Genomic DNA, 22,069 nt, shown 5'->3' on the forward strand with positions numbered 1-22,069 from the left:
ATCCAGAGCCCTTTGGGCAGCAGGGGAGGGAGGGGATTCTGCCCCTCTGCTCTTGTGAGACCCCACCTGCAGTGCTGCATCCAGCTCTGGGGTCCCCAACACAAGGACATGGACCTGTTGCAATGAGTCTAGAGGAGGCCATGGAGATGACTGGGGCTGGAGCATCTGCTGAGGAAATGGGGAAGATGGAATGAGAGAGTTGGAGAAGGATTCAGGGAGAATGTAAAGCACTTCCAGTACCTTAAGGGGAGCTTATGAGAGAGCTGGAAAGAGACTTTTTACAAGGGCATGATGTGATTGGACAAGATAGGATGGCTTTAAATCAAAAGAGGAAGAGGAGTTAGATAGCAGGAAGAAATGCTTTATTAAAAGAGCAGTAAGGCATCTGGCACAGTTACCCAGAGAAGATGTGGATGCTCCATCTCTGGAAATGTTCAGGGCCAGCTTGGATGGGGATGTGAGCAATCTGATCTAGTGGAAGATGTCCCTGCTCATCACAGGGAGGTTGAAACTGGATGATCTTTAAGGTCCTTTAAGGTGCCTTCCATCCTATAATTTTCAGTGATTCTCTTCTGTGGAACTTACCAAAAAATATTTTAGTGCTCATAAAAACATGAAATGGTGTTCCACATAAATGCTTTGTGAATCTGTGCTGCTCTTCTCTTTGCGTTTGTGTGCAGTTTTCCAGACCATTTTACCTGCAGTAGGTGTTGTGTTGCCACAAATGTGGCGTTGGTAGAAAGTACGAAAGAGTAGTTCGTCAGAAAAATGAGTAAAAGAGTTGTTCCTAATTTTTGGGTTTTTTTTCCTATTGATCAGGATTGGTGACAAATGCTTCAGAAGAATGAAATTTCAGACTTAAATGTGGATGACATCTGTGCAAAAAATGTTCAGTGTGTCAGTAGTGAATTTAGAGTTCTAGCAAGCTGGCATGTTTGCCTGCAGTTCACATTCACGCTGTTCTTATTTTGCAAGATCCTGACAAAAACAGCTCTGTTTTTTCAGAAGAGGTAGTCTTTATGGATTTAGTGATCTGAAAATCTGCTGTTTGAAGCTGGCAAAATCATTGCAGTAATTGATAAATCTCTCAAACAAGCATTGGGTTACCAGTTTGGGTTTAATCTAGGTAATTTTGGTAATCAGGTAATAGTGAGAAAAACAAAGTTTGCTTTGATTTCATTAACACAGTAGTCCCCTAAATAAATGATCCTGCTTTTAAACGGAATCAAAACGCCCCCAAGTTATTGAAATTGTAAAATCTTTAACAGGGTTAGATATTTGAAAATGWAACTAACCACMWATTTAAGTGATTTTGCCAGTAGAAWCTATTCCTKTGTTTATATTTGCCWGTGATKACTCTGGGAAGGAAATATACCTCTGCTGTCTGGGTATATTAATATTTCATTATTCCTATCTTATATTTTTTTGTTATAAAAGACATCTGTGAACCAAAACAGCTCATCAGTGCCCTGCCCCCATTCAGACAGCTTGCTAGACCTGAAATGTATATTACATTGCCTTTTCCTTCCTTAAAACTTTTCTCTAAGTCTGACTCCTTGAATAAATCATAATAGCCTCAGCACAGGTCAGGCTCTGATCAGATCAGCCTGGCATGGTAATGCTTGCTCACATTTCCTGTCCTGTCAGATACATTCTCATGAGCCCACAGCTGGGTCCTGTGCAATTACCTCTGACAGCCCTGGAAGGTGACAGGTTAAGTGCAGCAGAAGCTCTTCAACTGAAGTGCAGAGCAGCTGGGTTTCTGTTGGAAAAGAATCTGGTAGACATCACGTTCAAAAGTGTGTATTGCACTTTTCTGGGCATCATTGCTCACCCTGAAAAAACCTTATGAGTTTCTGGTTTTTTGCTTATTGCACAAATAGCTGAGTGATCCTGGTGATGTGCTTAACTGGCCTCCTACCTAAGAGCTCTTGGTTTCTTCTGTGATACTCTATATCCTTTAAACTTATGTCTTGCTCTGCCTTGGCAGTGTTAGTTAACAGCTTAATCTCATGCAACAGATAGTTGGTCTAAATAGTTGTTATTTTTCATCTCTGGACCATTCCATTAGAAGGTAATGGAATAACTAAGACAACCTGAATTTTGTCTGTGCTGTGAAATAATTCAAGATAGTTAGTTCTCGGAGTTATATTCAGTTTCCCCTTAAGGCTGTTTGTGCATTGGAATACATTTCTTTGTGTTATTTACAGACTCCTTTAAAAAGAGCCCCTGAATGAGTATGTCATGATAATGTGACAGTCTCAAAAACCTTGTGGCAACTCCTCTATAGAGTCCCAGTCACATCTTTTGAAAATATGATTGTACGGAGTCTTAAGAGGTTTTCGGTTTGGTCCAGCTCTGCAGATTCCTCCAAGAGGTCTGAATTGCTGCAATACAGAAATTAATCTGAGGTATTTAGGTGAAGCTTCAATAAGCTTTGGTAATGCTGTCTGCAATCCTGTTGTAACTGGGACATCTACTGTAAGTAAGGATTAGAGAGGTTAGGCTTTTATGCAACCTTATAGGAAAAGGGCCAACTTTTTGAGGTAGAAATCAGTTCTAAATCAAGTTACCTGTAGGTAGGAGTCCATGTGGATGCTGCATGTCTAAACAGCAGGGAGTGGAATGAGATCTTGTCAGCTTAAGACATTGAGGTTAGGGTGACTTCCTGTTTGTTCAGCTGAGTACCTCAACTGGCTCTGGGTTATGTGTTAAAATGTGACCCTTAAACCTGTATTTCTCTTGTGTTCATGCTTGAAAATAATTGTCAAACTTGCACAGACTTAAAGGCAGAGGAGGTGAGCTGGCCACTAAAGGAAGGTGCTGATGTGGGTGTGTTGGTGAAGGGGCTCTGTGGATCTGTCCTAACTCTGCTGTGAAGAGCCTAACTCAAGTATGAAAGGTGTTATAGAGCTTTGTTGTGTACTGTGAGGCAGGAAGGTGTTATCCCCCTTCTATACATTTAATGAATATGCATTGTGAACTAGTTCAGGCTCAGAAATCTAATTTTGCTTTGACAGTTTGCTGAACTTGGGTGTTCTGAATTAGGTGAAAAAAATCGCTTCCATGGATGGTAAATGGAATTATGATGGTTTTCCATGAGAAAGATCAAAACTGTGGGGAACAATTATTTCCATTTTGACAGGTACCATTTTAAAAATTGCTCATAGATCTACACTTAAATACTGGGTAAATCTCAGAAGTCAGGAAGAAATGGTCTGTTGTTCCCCGAAGTGATACTTTAAATATATTTTCTCTCAAAGTTATTGACTTGTGGAACTGGTATCCATTTAAGCCTTTTAGCTCAACTTTTAAAGTGAAAATACCTGTTTTAAAATGTCATTGTCATATACAATATATCTACAGTTGTTATGTAAAGTCATGGAGAGATTAATATTTTAATCACATGACTAGTTAGAAAGCAATTTTTCATAATAGCTTAGCTCTAAGGATTTCTTAGAGCAGAAATGAGAAAATGTGGTTGCATAACCAGAAGTGATGTGGAGGAGCAAGCATCAACTGAAATGCCAGAGAAAACTTTTGAGCAACTTTATAGTAAAATTGACTGAGTTTTCTGCTGTGAATAAATGTTTAAAGACTTATTACAATGTTACATGAAGGAGAGTAGTTTGTGGTGTAATGTAGGTGATTGAAGCACTTACCTTTCTATAGAAATTTTATCCTTCTGAGATGAATAGGAAAAACTTTGAAGTTTTCTTTGTTTCAGGTCATTCTAAGGAAAAGTGCTCTGAATCTTAAATTAACTTTTTTTTTTTTTTCCTAGTGACCCTGTCACAGAGGAACCATTGCAGAAAACTAATATGTCAAGAAAGCTTTCTATGGCTTTAATAACAATGGAGTGCTTAAGGCTTTACAGGAAAGCATTTGGTCAAGCATTTATACTTTCACTAAGTATTTTAAGCTGGATGAACCATTCTTAGCAGACTTGCCTTGGTTGGGGATAAACAAGGATTACTTTTTCTATTATATCCCCTTTTCTGTAATATATACATTTAAAAATTCTGTAGCACTGGCATTAATTTCTTTTCTTTTTTTTTTTCCTGGCTATAATTCATATAGTAGATCAAATGTTTCTGAAGAGAATCTCACTTGAGTGTTCTTTGTAGCTGTGTTTCTCCAGAAGTGTTTTCAGGGAATAGTTTCAAGCAGTGATGTGGTAGGAAAGAAATCTCTAGATAACTGTTCAAGATATATTTTGGTTTGGTGGTTCTGAAGAAGTGGGTACTATGCAGTGATGTCTATAAACTCCATTGTATAATAACTGAAAAAATGCTTCCTAAAATGAGGATTTTTGAACATCTAAGAAATGAAACAGTTTTCAAGCAAAAACCTTATGATCTATTTTTTGTTTGTTTCTGTTGTGAAAAATGTTTTCTGTTTCAGATGCATTTTAAATTGGAGGTTTTTGTTTCACACTATATGTAAAGTAGAAACAGATACACTCTTTCAGAACAGTTAAACAATATTTGTCAGCTAACAGACACCATGGTCAAGAGAAAACTCATATCCCATGAATTTGAGGAAGGGCTGTTGCACTGCATGGTGTATCTTTATGCACAGAGTAAACCAGAGGTGTAGATACAGGGGATGTTCTTTCAGTGATCACAGATTTTAGGAATAGGAACACCCCTTAATCCCTGCATCCTTTTGCTCAAACTAATGTATTTTCTGGTGATATTTTGTAATAGTTTAATGGTACAGAGGGCACCGTTTAGCAGAGTATTGTTTGGTTAGAAATGTAGCTAGTGTGCTATTTTTTCCCATTTTGTGTAATTGTTTTCTCCCAGGCTGGTTAATCTGAATCTTGATACTGTTTTTTGCAAAGCTGCTTAAAGTGTTGCTGTAATTTTGCTTGAATACCTTATTTGCGTACCCTTCAGAGCTGGTCTAGAGGCAAATTTGAGGTGGAGATTTTATCTCCTCTTCTATGTCATTGTCCATAGTATCCTGATACATAGGACAGAAGTTAAGATACCTAACTTAGTAGAAGCTGTCTTAATGCAGAGGCAGTCTGTGATTTGATAAAGATGATCCAGTGTAGAGTAGTAATTTTTATGGTTGACTCTTTAGAGTTCATCTGTCCTGTAGAACTGAAACCCTCATCAACTTGCACTGGAAAGCAGTGTGATTGCTTTAATTCAATGTTAAGCTGAAGGACAACTTTTGGGTATTTACAACAGTTTGGAGGTGATGGTCCTGTTCTTGAGAGGGTCAGGTAAAGAGGGCAGTGTGGTTGTTTGATTCTGAGCCAGAGCTAGTGAATGTGACTGGTCTGACTGGGGCAGAGCTGCTCAGATGTTTGTTTGTTGCTATCCAGTGTGTCTAATTCAGAGATAGTTTACAAGCTTCTTTGTTCTTGTGCTCCTGGGACAAATAAACCCTAAATGTGGAGCATGAGAAGCTCCCATGAAACTTGTATGTGAGCAGTCTTGTGTTAGAGTGAACCTGGATCTGCCAGGCTTATTTGCTTCTGTTTCACCAGCAGACACACAGGATTTGCTAATTTTGTAAGTGAAATTTGTTTTACTGTGTGCTGATTTTGTACCTTTGAGTCCTTCTTCTATTTGATTGAAAGCAGTACAGAAGTAATGAGAGTAACTTAGTGACTGATACTTTGAGTGTTTCTATATCTATGAAATATTTCAAAATAAACCTTTGATCAGATGTTTCCAATTTAATGTAGAAGGGAGATAAACCAGTAGTTTGAACAAAGTGCAGTACCTGTTCAAAGTAAATAATCAGTTTTCTACTGAAAGGATTCCTTCAATATCATAAATGGGTTTCATTTCTGAAATAATCAACTGAAATATTGCAAAGCCTTTTGGCTTTGTAATGTGGGAGCAAAAATGCTTTGTTGACTGCATTGTAAGCTATTTTTTACTAACCTTTGTGCTTTTAAGCTACACCTAGAGGTACTATGCTTTCAAATCAGCAGAATTTCGTACTTGCAACACAAGTTTCTTATGCCTCAGACTTGTCAAATCAAATATTTGAGGCCTCAGTGCACAGAATAGCTCAGTGGATCTCAGGATACAGACAATACATTTTCATGTTCATTAAATGTGTCTAGAAAATCTCATCTGTGCTGTCCTTGTATAGCTGTTGTAATGTCTGGCTTTGGCAGTAGAGATTTCATAGTTTTGAAAAGAAGACAACTTTTGGAGATGCTAAAGTTCGATAGATCAGGTTTTAGTTTTGCATAACATTAGACTGGTTTTAACTAAAAGAATACAGCTGCAGTAAAGATTGGGTTTATTTTTGTTCCTAGTAGCTTCAAAGGCTATTATAAATACACATAAATAATCTAAGTAATGTTTGAAAAACTGAGGTGGTGTTCCACTGCATTAAACATTTAATTTGAGCTTAACTGTGAGCTTCATTTAAGGAAACTATTGACAAGGAGTTACTGACCTTTCAAAGTTCAAATTTTTTATAGATTGTTTCAATTTGTTTGCTTTCTTTAATTATATCTTCAGAAATTAAAAAAAAAGAAATCAGAAGTCCAAATTAAAAGGAATCTCTAGAGAACATCTGAGCCTTCAGATGCTCAATCTTCTGTTGAAATGATTGTAAATTAGATTGCACAGGACCTTATCAGTAGCCCTGAGTCCTGAATATTCTCAGCAAGGGAGATTTCTACCATTATCTGTTCAATAATTCTGATTGGTATTTTCCTTGGCTGTATCTTAGGGCCTATATGAAAAAAATGGATGTCTCTAATTAAAAAAAAAAAAACAAAACAAAACATAAACAAATTGCCTGAGAATTTCTTGATGTGGTCTGATAATTTCAGAAAAGACTGGTTCATGCAGGACCTTAAATTGAATGACATCTGTGGATTATAATCATCCATAAGCCTTTTTCTCGATAGTATTATGCCACTTCTACATTGGGAATTGAACTTGCAACTGCTAAGGGGTATAAACTCATATTTTCATATTTAGTTGACTTTTAGTGCTTGCTTTCCTTTCTGTCTAAACTTGAAAGAGATGAATTGGAGCTATACACTTTCTGCCTTTTAGGGTGAGTGCAGCTGGGCCTTTACTTCATCATCACTTCCACTACAGCAACAAAAGATTTGGAGCTGCCACTGCCCCATTGCTAAGTCTTCAAATTGCTCCAGATGAGCAGGGAGATCAGTGCAGCCCATCCTGGCTCTTCAGTGACATGGTAGTAGAGGGACAAGCAAAAAACTTAGAACTGTTTCATACACTTGAGGCCACAAAGCTTAAGCCTGATAGCTCTTCAGCATGACTATATTTTACTTGTACCTAAAACTACCTTTTTAACATGATTGTCTCTTCAGTTGTTGAGTACCTTGACCTTCTCATCTGTTGTTACCCGTTTTACAGCATTGTTTATCAGAGGAAAGGGGGAACAATTCTGTTTGGGTTACCTGGAGAAGCCTTTTCTGTAACTCTTTGTGTTCTTTGCCCAGATTCAGTTTCAGCTTCACTTGGTCCTTTCTCATCCCAGCTCTACAAAACCAGACTTGATCTTTATACTCTTCCCAGGTCTGTACATTTGATTCTTGCCCTTTAGTTTGACCAGCCCATCTCTACTCAGCCATGCTGGTCTCCTGTCTTCTTTGCCTGATTTCTTTTCTGGGAATCGCTAGCTCTTGTGTTCAATGAAAGACTTCATTAAAGATCTGCCAGCTCTGTTTGATTCCCTTTTCTCTGAGGGCAGTCTCTCAGGGGAACCCCCTGAGTAGCTCCCCAAAGAGCTGGAAGTCTGCTCTCCTGAAGTTCAGCAGCCCAACTTTACTCCTTACCCGATCCAAAAAGATGTCAAAAAGGATCCAAACATCTCTTTGACATCAAAAAGACATACTCTTTGACATCAAAAGATGTCAAAGAGGATCCAAACCTGATCACTGCCTCCAATCTCAATGTCCCTGGTGAGCTTGGGTGATCAAGAGATGCAGTAACATCTCCCCTCTGTTAGGTCTGTCTGTTACCTGGGTCAGGAGGTTATCCCGCATGCATTCCTGGAGTTTCCAGGGTTGCCTGCACCTCGCTGTGACAGTTTTCCAGTAGATGTTGGGGTGGTTGGAGTCCCTCAGCAGGACAGAAGCCTTGGGCATGATGTCTCCAGTAGCTGGAGCAGGAAGGCTTTGTCAGCAGGCTGCCCTTGATCTGGCGCTCTGTAGTGGGCACCAAGTTATCCTGGAGTTCTGATGCTTCTGTGTTGCTGGAGCTGCTGACATTCTATTAATTGTACTACATAGACTACTGTACTTAATGGGTTTTAATTTATGATCTAATTCTTTTCACCTAGGACCAAAAGTTGTTTCAGCCAAATATCCTGTTGTGCTCATTGATTTATAACTACAAATTCAATAAGGTTAATGTTTTGGGGTTTTTTTTTTTGTTTGTTTGTTTTCTTACAGTTCAACTTCGTGGGAAAACTTTTGGGTCCACGTGGTAATTCTCTAAAGCGTTTACAGGAAGAAACACTGACAAAAATGTCCATTTTGGGAAAAGGTTCTATGAGGGACAAGACAAAGGTAAGGCCTGCATATGTCTGGAATTTAGTAACTTGAAATTTTTGTGGCAGGGAACAAGCCCTGTAACAAAAATTGGACCAAATAAAAAGCACAGGAAATCCAAATATTGAGTAGTGTTAATGCCTTGCTTTGACCAGCCAAGTCAGGCATCCACGTGCAGTGGGCACACCAAGACAATGGATGTAGTGTCAAGTAATGGAATACAGAGGGTTTCATGGGAGCTGAATTGCTGTCAAAGAGGGATACTGGAATGGGAGTAAGTTAAGGCTTTTGTGTTGGTCTTTGTGGGAAGTGAAAAAAAAAAAAAACCTGAAATGCTTGATGTGTGCCCAGGGTTGTGAGATGCAGCCAGTGAGTGAGCTCATTTTCATTTGTGTGCTGTTACAAGAGTTTTGATGTGTAGTGTTTTCATGGAATCATGGAATATCCTGAGTTAGGAGTACCCGCATGGATCATCAAAGTCCAACTCCTGTCCGGCAAGTAACGGAGAAAGTAATGGAAGCCTTGCTAAGTCAAGTTACAGAACTAAAATGAAATACATTAATGAATGTGAATTTCGCAAAAAAAGAATATCAAGTGACTTTAAAAGCTTCCTTGTGGGAGTGATCTTAGAAAAACCTGTGTTTAAATTCTGTATGTTTTGTTAAAGGTGTGATTGAAGTGCTTTTTTTACCAGGTACTATACAGAAAATTGTGCTTTTTGTTGCTGATTGCTGTTACAAGCCGACTTGATTGAGAAACGCAGAAAGGAAGTTTCTTAGCACTTTTTTTTCCTGCACAAACTAACTCCGCAGTGATTTTATTTTTCCCCTCTAAGAAAAAGGGACAGGTAGTGCTTGGTGCAGGTATATACTAAAAACCAAACTCGAGTATCTTTCCAGTGCTAGTGACATCTCATGTTTTCAGTAACTCTGCTTTAAGTATTTAACTGAGAAGCAGTTCCTATTAAAACTAAATATTTGAGCTGTGATGTTTATATTAGGTTACTTTCTATTTTTATGATCTCTTATTTGTATTGACAGAATAATGATTTTGCTGACAAAGTCTAATCCTGCTGAGTGACCTCTTGATATTCTTCCTGTGGGTGCTCTAACAGCAATCTACACTGATTTTCATTTTTTTCCTTTTAACACACTCATAGTTCAACACAAATCATGTTGATATGAATGTTATTCATGAGAAGCAGAAATGGATTGTCACTTAAACCTCAACCCATAATTAAGGGGTGTGCAGGGGAGGAGATTTCAGCTATCATTGTAACTTACAATTTTAGTAATCTAAAGGGTGAAGTGCTTACCTGGTGCTTGCTAAAATACAGGAAGCTGCAGGAGAGATTTAGTTTTTTAGACAGCGGAACTGCTAAGTATTTGCTGTAAGGGTATCTGGTAAGCAACAAAATGATTTCTGATTTGTCCCTTGAACCTGGCAGATACACAGGGGTGGAGGGCAGCCTGAGAAAACCAATTGCTGTCCTTTAGGTCTGTGAATATTTTGCATGTGAATGTCAGTATTTGAGAGCTGAACTCTGCTTCACTGCACTGAACTCAGCTTTGCCATCATTGAAGTGGGCTGGGTGAAGGAAGATGAAAGAAATTAGCTTGCTTCTGAAATTGCTGGTGAAGCCTTTTTTTTCTAATGTTCTCTTCCCTCATCTCATATGCTGTTAGCTTCATGTCCAAATGGCACAGTTCTGTGAAGGATGCACTCATTGGATAGAAACTTCAGTGAGAACAGAAAATAAGTATCCAAGCAGTGTAGTACTACCAAGATTGAAATAATATTGGTAAAAGAATCTTGCTCTTGTGGAATATTAGACCAAACCTGTTTCTGTAGACTTTACTTTCAAGGAAAGAGTGTTTTCTTCGTGAAACTGGTGCACCTGGGAAAACTCTTGGAAGCATTCCCCCTTGTGCTGCAGTTTCTGTATGTGAGCAGAAGCTGTTGGCTCTTATTTCATGTTACATTTTTAGTTGCAGACATCTGAATATGAGTAAACACTGTCTGCAAATTCCTCTGGAGCAACTTTACCACTTACATGACAACGTTTGAAACAAGAATATGTAAAACCAATCTTTTTCTTGCCTCCTAGGAGGAAGAGTTGAGAAAAAGTGGAGAGGCGAAGTATTTCCACCTAAATGATGACCTGCATGTTTTAATTGAAGTATTTGCTCCGCCTGCAGAAGCATATGCCAGAATGGGACATGCATTGGAAGAAATCAAGAAGTTCCTCATCCCTGTTAGTATTTTATTTATTTTTTATGAGAATTCTGGTAGTCTTGAGTGAGAATTTTATCTCTAAAGCTGAGTAGGTGGGTCTAGTGGAAGGTATCCCTKCTRTTCAAACATCCTAACTGATCAGATGGGGATATGCAATAGCATATTTATTGAAATGCTGACTGTCATAATTTCCAAGTATTATATTTACCCAATTCATGATTTAGTGGTGTGAAGATATAAGGGAGAATTAAGTCCTTGGCTATTGTAGGCAGCAAACAGCTCCTTTTTTCAGATGTAAATACATTCATTTGATAAATGCTTCTTGCCTGTGCTGGAAGGAAGGGTATTGTCTGATCTCCAAGCCCCTTCCATCAGAGATCTTATTTTTCTTCATTGAGCTTGATTTCCCTACTGTTACCAAAATGAAGTAAGCTTATTAAAACCTGGTCATTAGTGTGTTAAGCCAGTAGAATTACAGACTGATAATGAGCAATTCCATTGACTGATGGTTGTTCACTTTTTCATCCTGATTTTTGATCATTGCATCTTTATCACACTGAGCTGAATTGATGCTACATAATCTTTTCTGAATTATCGGATCAAACCAACACTGCCTTAATTTCCCTTTGGCTTTTCAAAGGTAATCTTATCAGAATTGCTCTAAATGCCTTAATCTCTTTTGCCTGCCCCTCCTTGCASCAGCCACTGAAGGAATAAGGAGCAGCTTTTTCCTCTCTAGAAATATAGGTTTGTTCACTGCTGCCAAATGCAACTTGAGTTTTATTTTCTCTAAGATCTGTTGTAGTTTCTTAAGAAATTACCTTTTTTTATTTCAGGAAAGATGTCCTGCTGTGAGTGTATATGATTATGATCATAATTTGCATTCTTCTTGCAATGTAATGTAATGATTTCGTACAGTTTTAGATGCTGCACCCAATTTATGAATATGGTTATTGTTCATTTTTCAGATCCATGCTGAAATGTAACATCATATTTGGTACTAAAATGCAGAATACAAAATATCTTTGTGGTAGCTGACTGTAGCAAAATTGCCTCAGCCTCTCTTACTGGATCTTCAGATCCATGGGCAGGGATCCTTGCATGGAAGTTTAAACTCAAGCAGCTGCAGTGATGTAATTTCATTTAAACTACTGGCATAACTCAAACTAAAACATAAAAACTGGTCTTGAGGCTATTTTTGGCTGTGCTTATGTTGCCTTGACTCTTACCTCTCTTTTGCAKTTAGAATTGTGGCTTCTGACTTTAAATACATTCTTTTATCTTCCTTTAAATTAGCCAGTGTATTTATTCTGGCCAGACTCTGGCCAGTCCTCTGTTTGAGTGTTAGATTGATGGATGTTATGTTTGATATTAATTATCTCAGAATTATCCCTGTCAAGTAAAAAAAACACGTACTTTCAACCTCACCTGCCCCTGGTTGTTGTAGTATTATACCCCAAGTTGAAGGCCAGGCTGGATGGAGCCCTGAGCAGCCTGGTCTAGTGGAAGGTGTCCCTGCCCATGGTTGGAGAGTTGGAGTGAGGTGATTGTTAAAGTTCTTTCCATCCCAAACCATTCTGTAATTCTATGGCTATGGCAGTTTTGGCCATTAGAACTTAGTCTATTTTGTTCAACTTTTGAGTTCTGGCAGTCATTTGTCTTCTGACATATACAGCACTGATTATCTTTTGCCATTGGTCACCATAGTTTCTTTTCCCTGTCTTTAAAACAAAGTGTAGAAATGTCTTTGAGAACAATCTGTACAGTGTGAGCAGAATTCACAAGCTTTTCCTTAGCTTGTCTTACCTTCTGCATATTTGGTTTGTAAGATGTGGTGATGAAATAGCATTTAATGGCATTTGGAAGAGCTCTGGTAGCCCTTAGAAAGTCTCAGACTTTTCCTTAAGTAAGATGGCAAATAGCTGTAAGGTGCAAAAAGCTGGAAACCTAATAAGTATTGATTGCTCACTGCCAGGATAAAGATCTACTYGAGAGCTTTGCAAAGCTGCAAAGGGTTTTGTAGGGGATCTGTCCTAATGTGATATAAATAAATAGCTTTGCTAATTGTTTAAATAGTGCAGAGTGATAATTTGAAATAAGRCCTGAAGTTAGAGTGATCCCAAGAAGAGCTGCTGCCAGTGTGTTGATCTGACGGGTGAAAATCATAGATACAATTTAAAAGAATGCTTAGATAGATCATGCAGGTATGGGGACCTGTGGCATGAAAATCTCTTGCATGTATCTTCCATGTAAGTGCATCCTCCATATTTGAATAAGACTGTGGTTAGTCAGGGTAGGCAATTTATTCATAAAATGAGAGTTCATCTGTTCAATTGAAATTCAGCTGCAGCATTTGACTGAAATTCAAGTGCTGCCACTGCCTGAGCTGTTCAGAGGAGGGATGCAGTCTAAAGGGTTTCCATGTCCATCTTCTAGGTGAGCAAAAGATTACTGCCTCCTTAATTTGACTTGAAGTGTGCTGTTTCCAGCAGTGACTATTCATAAATTGACCATCTGCTACTTTTAATTGAGGAATCCATTTCAGAGTCTAATGGATTAACACAGCAGCTTATCGTGGCTGCCTTGTACTGCCCCTTCACTCTGTATCCTCCTGCTGCCTCTGGCTTATGAGATAAGGGCTGTGTTTTCTGTTCTGTGCTGTGCACAGTGGAGCCCTTGTCTGTGACCTGAGGCTGYTGCTGGGTCTGGTAATGTGCTGCAGGAAAGTGAGAAAGCTTCAGGSAGAAAAGAAAAAGGACCCAACGCACACACATGGGCAACCTGACATCATCTTTGCTAAGCAATTAAATGAACTGAATATAAAATGATCAAAGGTATATTTCCAGGGGCACAGTTCTGAAAAAGGTGTTTTGTGGAGAAATTATAAAGGGCACCTGATACATGCTGTCACAACTTTGATACTCTATGTAGGTAGGACAGTTTCATAGCATTTTGTAGAATGCTATGAAGTAGAATTTGTTCTATATTCTATAAAGTAGAATTTTGCATTTGTAGCCAATTCTGGACCAGCAACAACACATATAAAGTGGGTTTCTGCACAGTAGCTGGCCTTAGTAGTGTTCAGTTTCCTGTTTTACTCTACTCCCTGTGATGGATTAGTTGTGTATGGGGTCCTGGCTGTTTAATAATGGAATCTGGTTCTCAAAATCTTCAATTGTGCCATTTGAAACAGTTATTTCAGTCTTCTCACCTTTTTTATATTTGCTGTTTAGCTTCTGCTGCCAAATAAAGGATTAATCTCAGGTGGACACCTTGGAGTTAAATTTCAGAACCTATTCAAGGCATTTTGGACAAAATGCTGTTATGGTGCTTCTTCTTTTGACAGCAGTAACTTTCTTCAGCAATGGCAAAAAGAAAACGTTTTTATTTCCATTTGTAGAAGTCTAGGAAAAGCAGAATGTTTCAAGGATAATTGAGATATTTGAATTCATGGRAGTTTTAATCTCCTTTCARTGCAGGGTTATGTTTCAGAGTCTSTAAGACTGCTTGACAATCTTTTGGYCCCTATCTAGTGAACCAGTGTAATAAACTCAGGTTTGCAGTGAGATGCAGATTCTTTGTTTTGTCAYTGAATTGTAAAATGGGTGGTATTAGAAAAAAACCTTTCTGCCTGAAATGGGAGGATTTGCAGGAGAGCTGTTGTGTCAGAAGTATCCCTTTGTTCCTATGGGAGGACCTATTAATATTTTGATACTCAGATTGTCTGTATGCATGTTGGGTAAAATAGTTATCTTTAATTCACTTTTATGGCTGCATTCTGTTTGGCTCACTTTAAGTGGAGGAGAAATGATAGAAAAAAACTTATAACTCAAGAGTTCAGTGCTGGGTCTGTTTTATTCCTGTGTGCTCTGCTTGTTTCGGAGGTTGACTCAAGGTCCCTGAAAATTGTGCTTGAGAAGTACCATATTAATTCTGTGTATAAAAACCTGAGCTTTCKTTTTGCTAGACCTTGAGAGTAAAGGATTTGTGTAGACAGAAATAAGCCATCTGTCCTTGGCTTTTTTACTGTTGCATATTACAGAATTTTATTTTTGAGCTCTTTTTATTAGATAACAGTGCATGTGTGTATTGAATGAATTCCTGTGTTTATTCTTTAACTCCCGATTTTAGAAGTGTGGATACCTAATCTATTCCYTCATTTTCAAGGGCTGCTCTCAACAGTGTTTATTCTCTTTTTCAATTTTCTCTCTCTCCTCTCTTTCCTGCTTTTAACATACAATTGTTTTGCAGCTGTAACTACAAACTGGATCTTAGTTCCGAGTATGGGACCTTGATTTTTTTTTTTTCTCCTACCTCTGCAACATTTTAGCATTGGCATCTCAATTGGTAAAGCTACATAGAAACAGTATTCAAAGAAAAAACTTGCCTTAGTAAAAGTGACAGTTATTATGTAGAATTTTAAGATAATTTTTGGACTGAACATTATTTCTGTCTTAATATTTTTATTAAACTTTTTCAGTGGAATGTTCAACTTTCCAAGTGGAGCAGTGTTTGCTGAGAATGGTGGGTGAACAGTTTGATTTTTTTCTCACTCTKCCCCTTCCTCCTGTTTTAGGACTACAACGATGAAATCAGACAGGCACAACTCCAAGAATTAACATATTTAAATGGTGGTTCAGAAACTGCAGAAGTTCCAGTTGTCCGTGGAAAAGCATCTATGCGAGCAAGGGGTGTMCCTGTTCCTGCTTTGTCCAGGTAAGTGGAATTTCATTTGAATGTACATATTTCAAACTTCTCCCTTCAAACCCAATTTCATCAGAGTACAACAGTAAAATACATGAAAGACTCCCAAAAAAAGAGAAAAATATGTGGGAAATAACCTTAATTTATTGATTAAAGTTTAGTTAATATGGACTGAATTAAAAATGATGCTGAATTCTGTATTGTGAAACTTGAATGCTGCCTTTGTAAAGAGGTAATGCACAGCACAGGAGATGTTCAGTCTTCCTGTGAGCAACTTGACTTCCAGCCTTGAGTTGTTCCTTAAGTCCAGTCTGTGTTTGGACCCTGTGGAGTTCACAGCTTTGCAAAACTGGTAAATCTGTCTCACCTTGACTGACATGAACTTCAGGCAATATCTCCAACTTCCACAATATGGTTTTCTTTTAATGGTATTACTGTTTCCACAGTTGTKATGAAATGATACAGAAGTGCTCTGGAGGTAGAGTTTAGATTTTCTTATCTGAGTGGTACTTACTTGGTGAAAAGTGGCTTTTGTTTGATTCAGGAATTGGCTAAGTCTACTGCTTTTGCTTTGCTTTTCTTTGTCACAGGAGATGTTTTATTTTTGCTCTAAGATCCTCTGTCTTCTTTGCAGTACGAGATGACAGTTTCAACTCCTTCAAGTTCTGAAGTGTGAAAACAAAAACTAAATAAAGTTCATAACTGTTTATATTACAGAGTACAGAGATTATGGCTGCAGCACCTACATGTGATTGTTTACTATGGTGGAAACTATTTTCTTCTGTTGTGTCTACAGTTCTTGTTAAAGCAGCTTGAAACTTGCATTTCAACTTGTAAAATCATTTCAGAATAATACTCTGAAGCTTTTTACTTCAGATGAATAGGCAGCAGATGATAGAAGCAGCAGCACTAAGAAAATACTCCATTTATATAGATCTGYTTAGTTTTATGTATCCTGATAATGATTGCAAATGCAATGCAGAGTGAATCTTAAAGAAATTACTCTTRCTGTGTATTGTGTCCTGTGAGGAAAAAAAAATTTTCATCTTTAAATTAATGTTCTTGTATTTTGTAATATTGTGTAAAATAAATATTCTGGGGTCTTCTGCTATGAATTTTCTGAGTAATTATACACCAAGGTTTACCCCTTGGTGCCGTAAACAGCCATACAAGAGTTCTTTCAAATCAGAGACTTCATTTGATTTTGGAGATATTATTTGGAAGAAAAAATTATTTTGGTTTTTAAATAGCTATTTGTAACTTTGCCACAGATGCCTGTAATGACTCCTCTGCTATAGATGGTCAGTACAGATACATTTGTAATACTATTTCAAATTTATTTCATTTTCCATGTCCTTCAGCTAATGTTTCTGTGTTACAGAAGCTATTGTTTGGTTGGATCATTTTGCCAAAGCATGATAACTAATTTACACTGTTAGTATGTACAATGTTCACATGTAAATATTTTTTATAGTATTTCATTTCTAACATCACTAGTTCAATCCTTTGGATTTTGGTAACTTATTCAAATCTGCATTTTTTTGCAAGAGAGACACTGTTACACAGCTCACAGAATCCCTCATAGYTGGCCTACAACTATGGAAGTGTCTTCAGGGTAAATTTAAATGTTWGCAGTGTTTGATTTGGAGATGACAGTAAAAGGTTGTGGTTTTGTCATTGCCATTTTTCATGTACATTCTGAAGAAAAGTGAAAGGGTGTCTGTTTGACTTGTCCTTACTTCAAGGTTTGTTTTAAGCTCCAAGACATTTTCCTCTCAAATTGAAGTGCTCTGTTAGCATATTCCTTAAGTGAAATTCAATTCTATTGCTGCTGAGATTCTACAGCCATTGAACTGAAGATTTCAAATTCAGTTATAGTGCTCTGATTCTTTTTTAGCAGAAATGGATTTTGATGAATAATACTTTTGTTGAGGCAAAGCTTTAAAGGCTTTGTCTCAGTATTGGATAAAACAGTTTCAATAGCTGGCATCCCTGAGAAGTTGAAGCAAAGCCTCAGAAGGACATGTAAAATGAAGTCTAAAACCTTGATCCTAACCTTGCATTGTAATCTGCAGAATGATTTTAAGATACCAACCTTGATACATGGAACATCCTGTTGAGTGTGTTTAAGTTCCCACTCTTGAAACCTTTATTACTTCTGAATAGTTTCAGTTTTAAAAAAAACTACTAATTTATGCCTTTCTTGCTCCTTATCAGACATGKGGGAACTGAATATAATACATMTTATCAAAAYTATTTTTAKCTSCATAACAAAATTTTATTTTGTAGARAACAGTACATTTGTGTTTGTGTACAAAAATTCTAGCTTATGTACAGGCATTCGTGTATGTGGTAAGTAATTTCCTAATGGTTGTGGTTTGGTAGCTCTTTATTCTTTTTCTGGCTTGTTCCAGATTTTCTTGCTAATTTTTTATTACCAATAACAATAGAGCATTATTGGTAATAATCAAAAGAAGCAAGTAAGGTTTTGTGGGTGACTGGATGAAGTGTTCTAGAGTGTGTTTGTTGTGAGCTTTACCTTCAGGGATGATCTTTTCTCATCACTGATCTTGGAAGACATAGGTGCTTCCTATAGCTGCTTCCTTCTCTCCCCCCTTGCCCCCAGTTTTTATCCCTAATACTGTTAAAATTACCTTCAGATGTAATCATGGCAGTTCTGTTTTCTGTAGTGGTCGCTCTGAGCACCAAACTGTTTTGGCATGACCGCTCTCCTGTATAACAAGAAGTGGTGAAAGTGGTGAAAGTCTGGCTTGTTTTTATGATGTTCTTAAATTCTTTATTGGAGGCAACTATAAAAAATGATCATACAAGCTGCATTTTAATTTATTGTGCTAGCAAGCTCAGAGGATCCATGGTGTTCAAGGTGATKCTGTTATGATGAGAAACTGGAATATGTAACTCTTCAAAAATCAGTGTTTCTTCAGTGTATTTGCATTCCAGTCCTGAATCAGTGCATTATAAATGATAACAGCCAAAAGAAAATGTGAATTTTGACTTCTGATTAACTGAAGACTTTAAATACACGTATGTTAACATTCTGGTGGAAGGTGTTTCTGTCCATGGCAGCTGGGTTGGAATCTGATGATCTTTRAAGGTYCTTCCAACCCAAACCYTTCTATARCTCTATAYGTGTTAATGTACACCTCTAAGCAGGCTTTGCAACTAAAGCAGCATTTCCTCTCTAAAACTTCACACTATTTTATTAGTAAAAATAAGATTGATGGATCACTCAATTGTGACTCCAGCTAAGATGCTTTAGAAAAGTGAAATTCTAGAGGAGAGGATGATAATAGTAAGTTTAGGAATATGGCTAGAAGTTCCTTGGTGCCTTGGGGTGGCATTGGGGGAACCACTTCATGTCACTTATAGCTATAAATCAGTGCTAGAATCACAGAGCAGTTTGAGTTGGAGGAGACATTTAAATACCATCTCATTTCACTCCCTGCTGTGAGCAGGACACCTTCCACTGGACCAGGTTGCTCAAAGTCCCTTCCAGCCTGTCTGTGAACCCTTCCAGGGATGGGACATCTGCACCTTCTCTGGGCAGCCTGTTCCAGTGTTGTCTCACCATCCTCATCATAAATATCTTCCTTATATCCAATCTCAGCTTGCCCTCTTCAGTTGAAAGCTGTTGTCCGTTGTCCCATCACTACAGATGCTGATAAAATATAAAAATATTTTATTTCATAAGCAGCTTCGCTTAGATAGTGAGGGCCACAGTGAGGGAGAGCTGCCTGAGTTCACTCCCCAGAYTGAGAGAGATTGTATTTGAAAACAGATATTTTGGTTTCATTAAGGTGAGGGGAAAAGTAATTTGTCATAAAGGCAACATCTATCAATAGTTCCATTAAAGAAATGACAGATTGCTGATTTATTCTTTCCAGAAGGTCTGGAGATTTTTTTAATATTCCCATTTATTCATATTTCATTCTATGTATGTCTGGGATTCTAATGGTTGAATGACTGTCACTTTTGTCTGGGGAAAAATAAAACTACTACTGAAGTTGTAAGTCTGACCTTGCTGTCTTATATGTTAGAAGCAAGATGAGCTGATGTGGATCACTGGTGCCATGTGTTCACAATTCCAGCTGTTCTCCTGCCATATGTCTGGAATCAATGGGTTTTGTTTCTTGAAAAGTAACTTTTTGTTGAGAACATATAGGTAGTGGAGTGCAAAAGATTCTGTGGWACAAAAGAAATATTTGACAAAGCCAATTCATGATGTAGGCCAAAGGCAGGTATTATTAATGTTCACTGTACTTTGTTTTAGTTTTGTGATCTCCCATTTTTCAAAAAATTTAAAAGTCAACACATATATTACTGTTTTCAAATAGAAATAGGAATTAAAACTTGTGTAAGARTGTTAACTCAATGGTGACTCATTTTTTTTTTTTTTCCAAAAATGTTGAAAAGGCAGGAATCTGAGTTCTGAGTAGTATCTGGATATCAGTGTTTTAGTATTCTAGAATTCCAGCACTGAAATGACAGGTCTGTTATTTTTCAGATGTCTAATATAAAACAAAAATATTTATGGTTTAAGGAACATCCAGTGTAGCTGACTGTGCTCAAATGAAGAAAATAAATCAACATCTGGTAACCAAATTTGTTAGACCTATTTATTGAACAATGTAAATCTCTGCAGATATATAGAACTGTGTATGCTAAAATTAAAAATTCCAAGTGTTTCCTCATTGAATAATGTAGTGTTTGAGAACTGGTCTTAAATTTTACAAGTATTTTTATTTTAAAGTTATTCTTCCATTTAATGTTTCTGGGGTGAGTGAAAAGTGTCTTCATATCATAAACTCTTGTAATTTTTGTTTCMCTGTAAGTGAAGGAAAGCTGTGAACTGACTCCAGTTGGGATTCCATGATCAGAATAATTTTGCCAACTCAGCCATCCAGTGATAGCTGAAACTTGAAATAAAAAACAGTGTGATTATAAAGCAGAGAAAGTTGTAAATGAAATGATGAGAAAGTGGCTATTGGTGAGGGCAGCTGAGGATGAGTGTGAGATGCTGTGCATGCTGCTGTGGTCAAGGGTAGGAACTGAATTTGCTGGAAATAAATCCTAGAAACTCTGTGCGACTACTGTAAAGTAGAAATGTCAAATATTATTGCTAATAAACACCAAAGAAGAAATATTTAAGTTGTTTGAATTGGTAAAATACTATTTTAGTGGGAATCAATGATTAGGTYAGTACTTGTGAATGCCTTCAGAACATTCACAAATGTTTTGAGTCTAACATTGTGTAGCATAGTTCTAAGTGGTGTTTGATTTTTGTATTAGATTTTCTTGAGAATGTTATCACACCAGTTAAACTGCTGATTCAAACAATTAGATGTTAATCACAAAATTCRATACTTTAGTAATACTGTTATTGGACAAAGTAAGGTAGACTTTGCATGCTTTTTGACATAACCCTTCTTCTGTCATTACTCCATAGTGTTTACAAATCACCTTAGTGCCTTCTGGCACTTTTGTTAGAGGCATTTTCTCCCCTTCTCTGGTGTGTTTTGAGTTTCACAGAAATTGTGGTTCACTCTGTATTTTCTTTCTCCTCATTCACTGAATTGCAAGTATAAGAAATGAAATAATGTCATGGGAGGAGAGTTAGATTCCAACAAAAACAGCTTATTTGACAGTATCTTCAAGATATGATGTGGTATGTGAGATAAATTAGGTTATTTCCTCCCATTTTGCAGTGAAACAAAAGATACTAAATGAGGTGCTGGGATTTGCTTTACTTAGTCTARTCCATGGTGCTCAGATTTAAAAGCCTTTCTAATGCAGAGCTTACAAGTTAATTACCCAGCTTTGGAAGTAAAATTATTTAGAATTTAACAATCTAAATTACTTGTGTGTTTAATGGGGAAGGGTTAACTTTCACTGGGTGAACCACTGCCAGATTACTCAATTCAGKAAATCAAAGCCAAAGTGATGATAAAGATGAAAAAAATATTTCAAATTTTCTTGAAGCAATAATAATCTGCCAAAGAAATGTTTATTTGAGAGAGAGCACAATGGTCTGAAGTGTGTATATGATCATTTTGTTGCTAAAGCTTGTCTGGAAGAGACAATAAGAGYACTTGGCTAGAAGGTAGGATTTGCTGACTGTGTTTACTGCCAATAATTAAGCACTAGTGCATRTTAGATAGAAATTACAGTTAGATGGTACTTAAAGTCTTCCTTAAAAATGTAGCAAAAAGAAAATTAAACACTAATGTCCCTGTGATGCTCCAGTTTTCATGTAATGCAGTTACAGTTACTGAGTGGTTATTGGTAAGGAAGAACCTTTTTATTTCACCTGGCCTGAAAATAAGATACTTGAACCCTGTTTCAAAGTATTTGCACAATCAAAGTCCTCCAAAAGTTTGGAGTCAGATATGTGAGAGGTTCAGTGGTGTTTGTGCACACCATTAGCCTACATATATTGGCAGTCTCAGCATAAGAGGTTCTTGTAGGTACTGGGTTATAGAGGGCATTCAAAAGAGGAGGGAAAATAAAAGCAAAAATACCTTTCTTGTATTTTAGCCTTGACTACCAACTCATATTCTGACATGAGCTGGCAAATGAGCTCTGATAGCATGGAAGTTG

General features: G+C 37.4%; 1 protein-coding gene across 1 annotated transcript in view; it reads left to right on the top strand.

Moving 5' to 3' along the window:
- Positions 1–8,413: 8,413 nt before the first annotated feature.
- The window catches only part of KHDRBS3 (KH RNA binding domain containing, signal transduction associated 3), a gene marked incomplete at its 5' end in the record, with an annotated part of 53,375 nt that continues 39,719 nt past the window's right edge, over positions 8,414–22,069 (top strand). The window contains 3 exons of the mRNA XM_057380502.1: positions 8,414–8,530; positions 10,620–10,766; positions 15,324–15,463. Coding sequence (XP_057236485.1) covers positions 8,414–8,530; positions 10,620–10,766; positions 15,324–15,463 — 404 coding nt within the window. The remainder of the gene's footprint in view (positions 8,531–10,619; positions 10,767–15,323; positions 15,464–22,069) is intronic.

This window comes from Malurus melanocephalus, unplaced genomic scaffold (assembly GCF_030028575.1).
Source record: "Malurus melanocephalus ecotype Western Australia unplaced genomic scaffold, MMel_1.1 scaffold_456, whole genome shotgun sequence".
In the NCBI taxonomy this organism is placed as follows: domain Eukaryota; kingdom Metazoa; phylum Chordata; class Aves; order Passeriformes; family Maluridae; genus Malurus; species Malurus melanocephalus.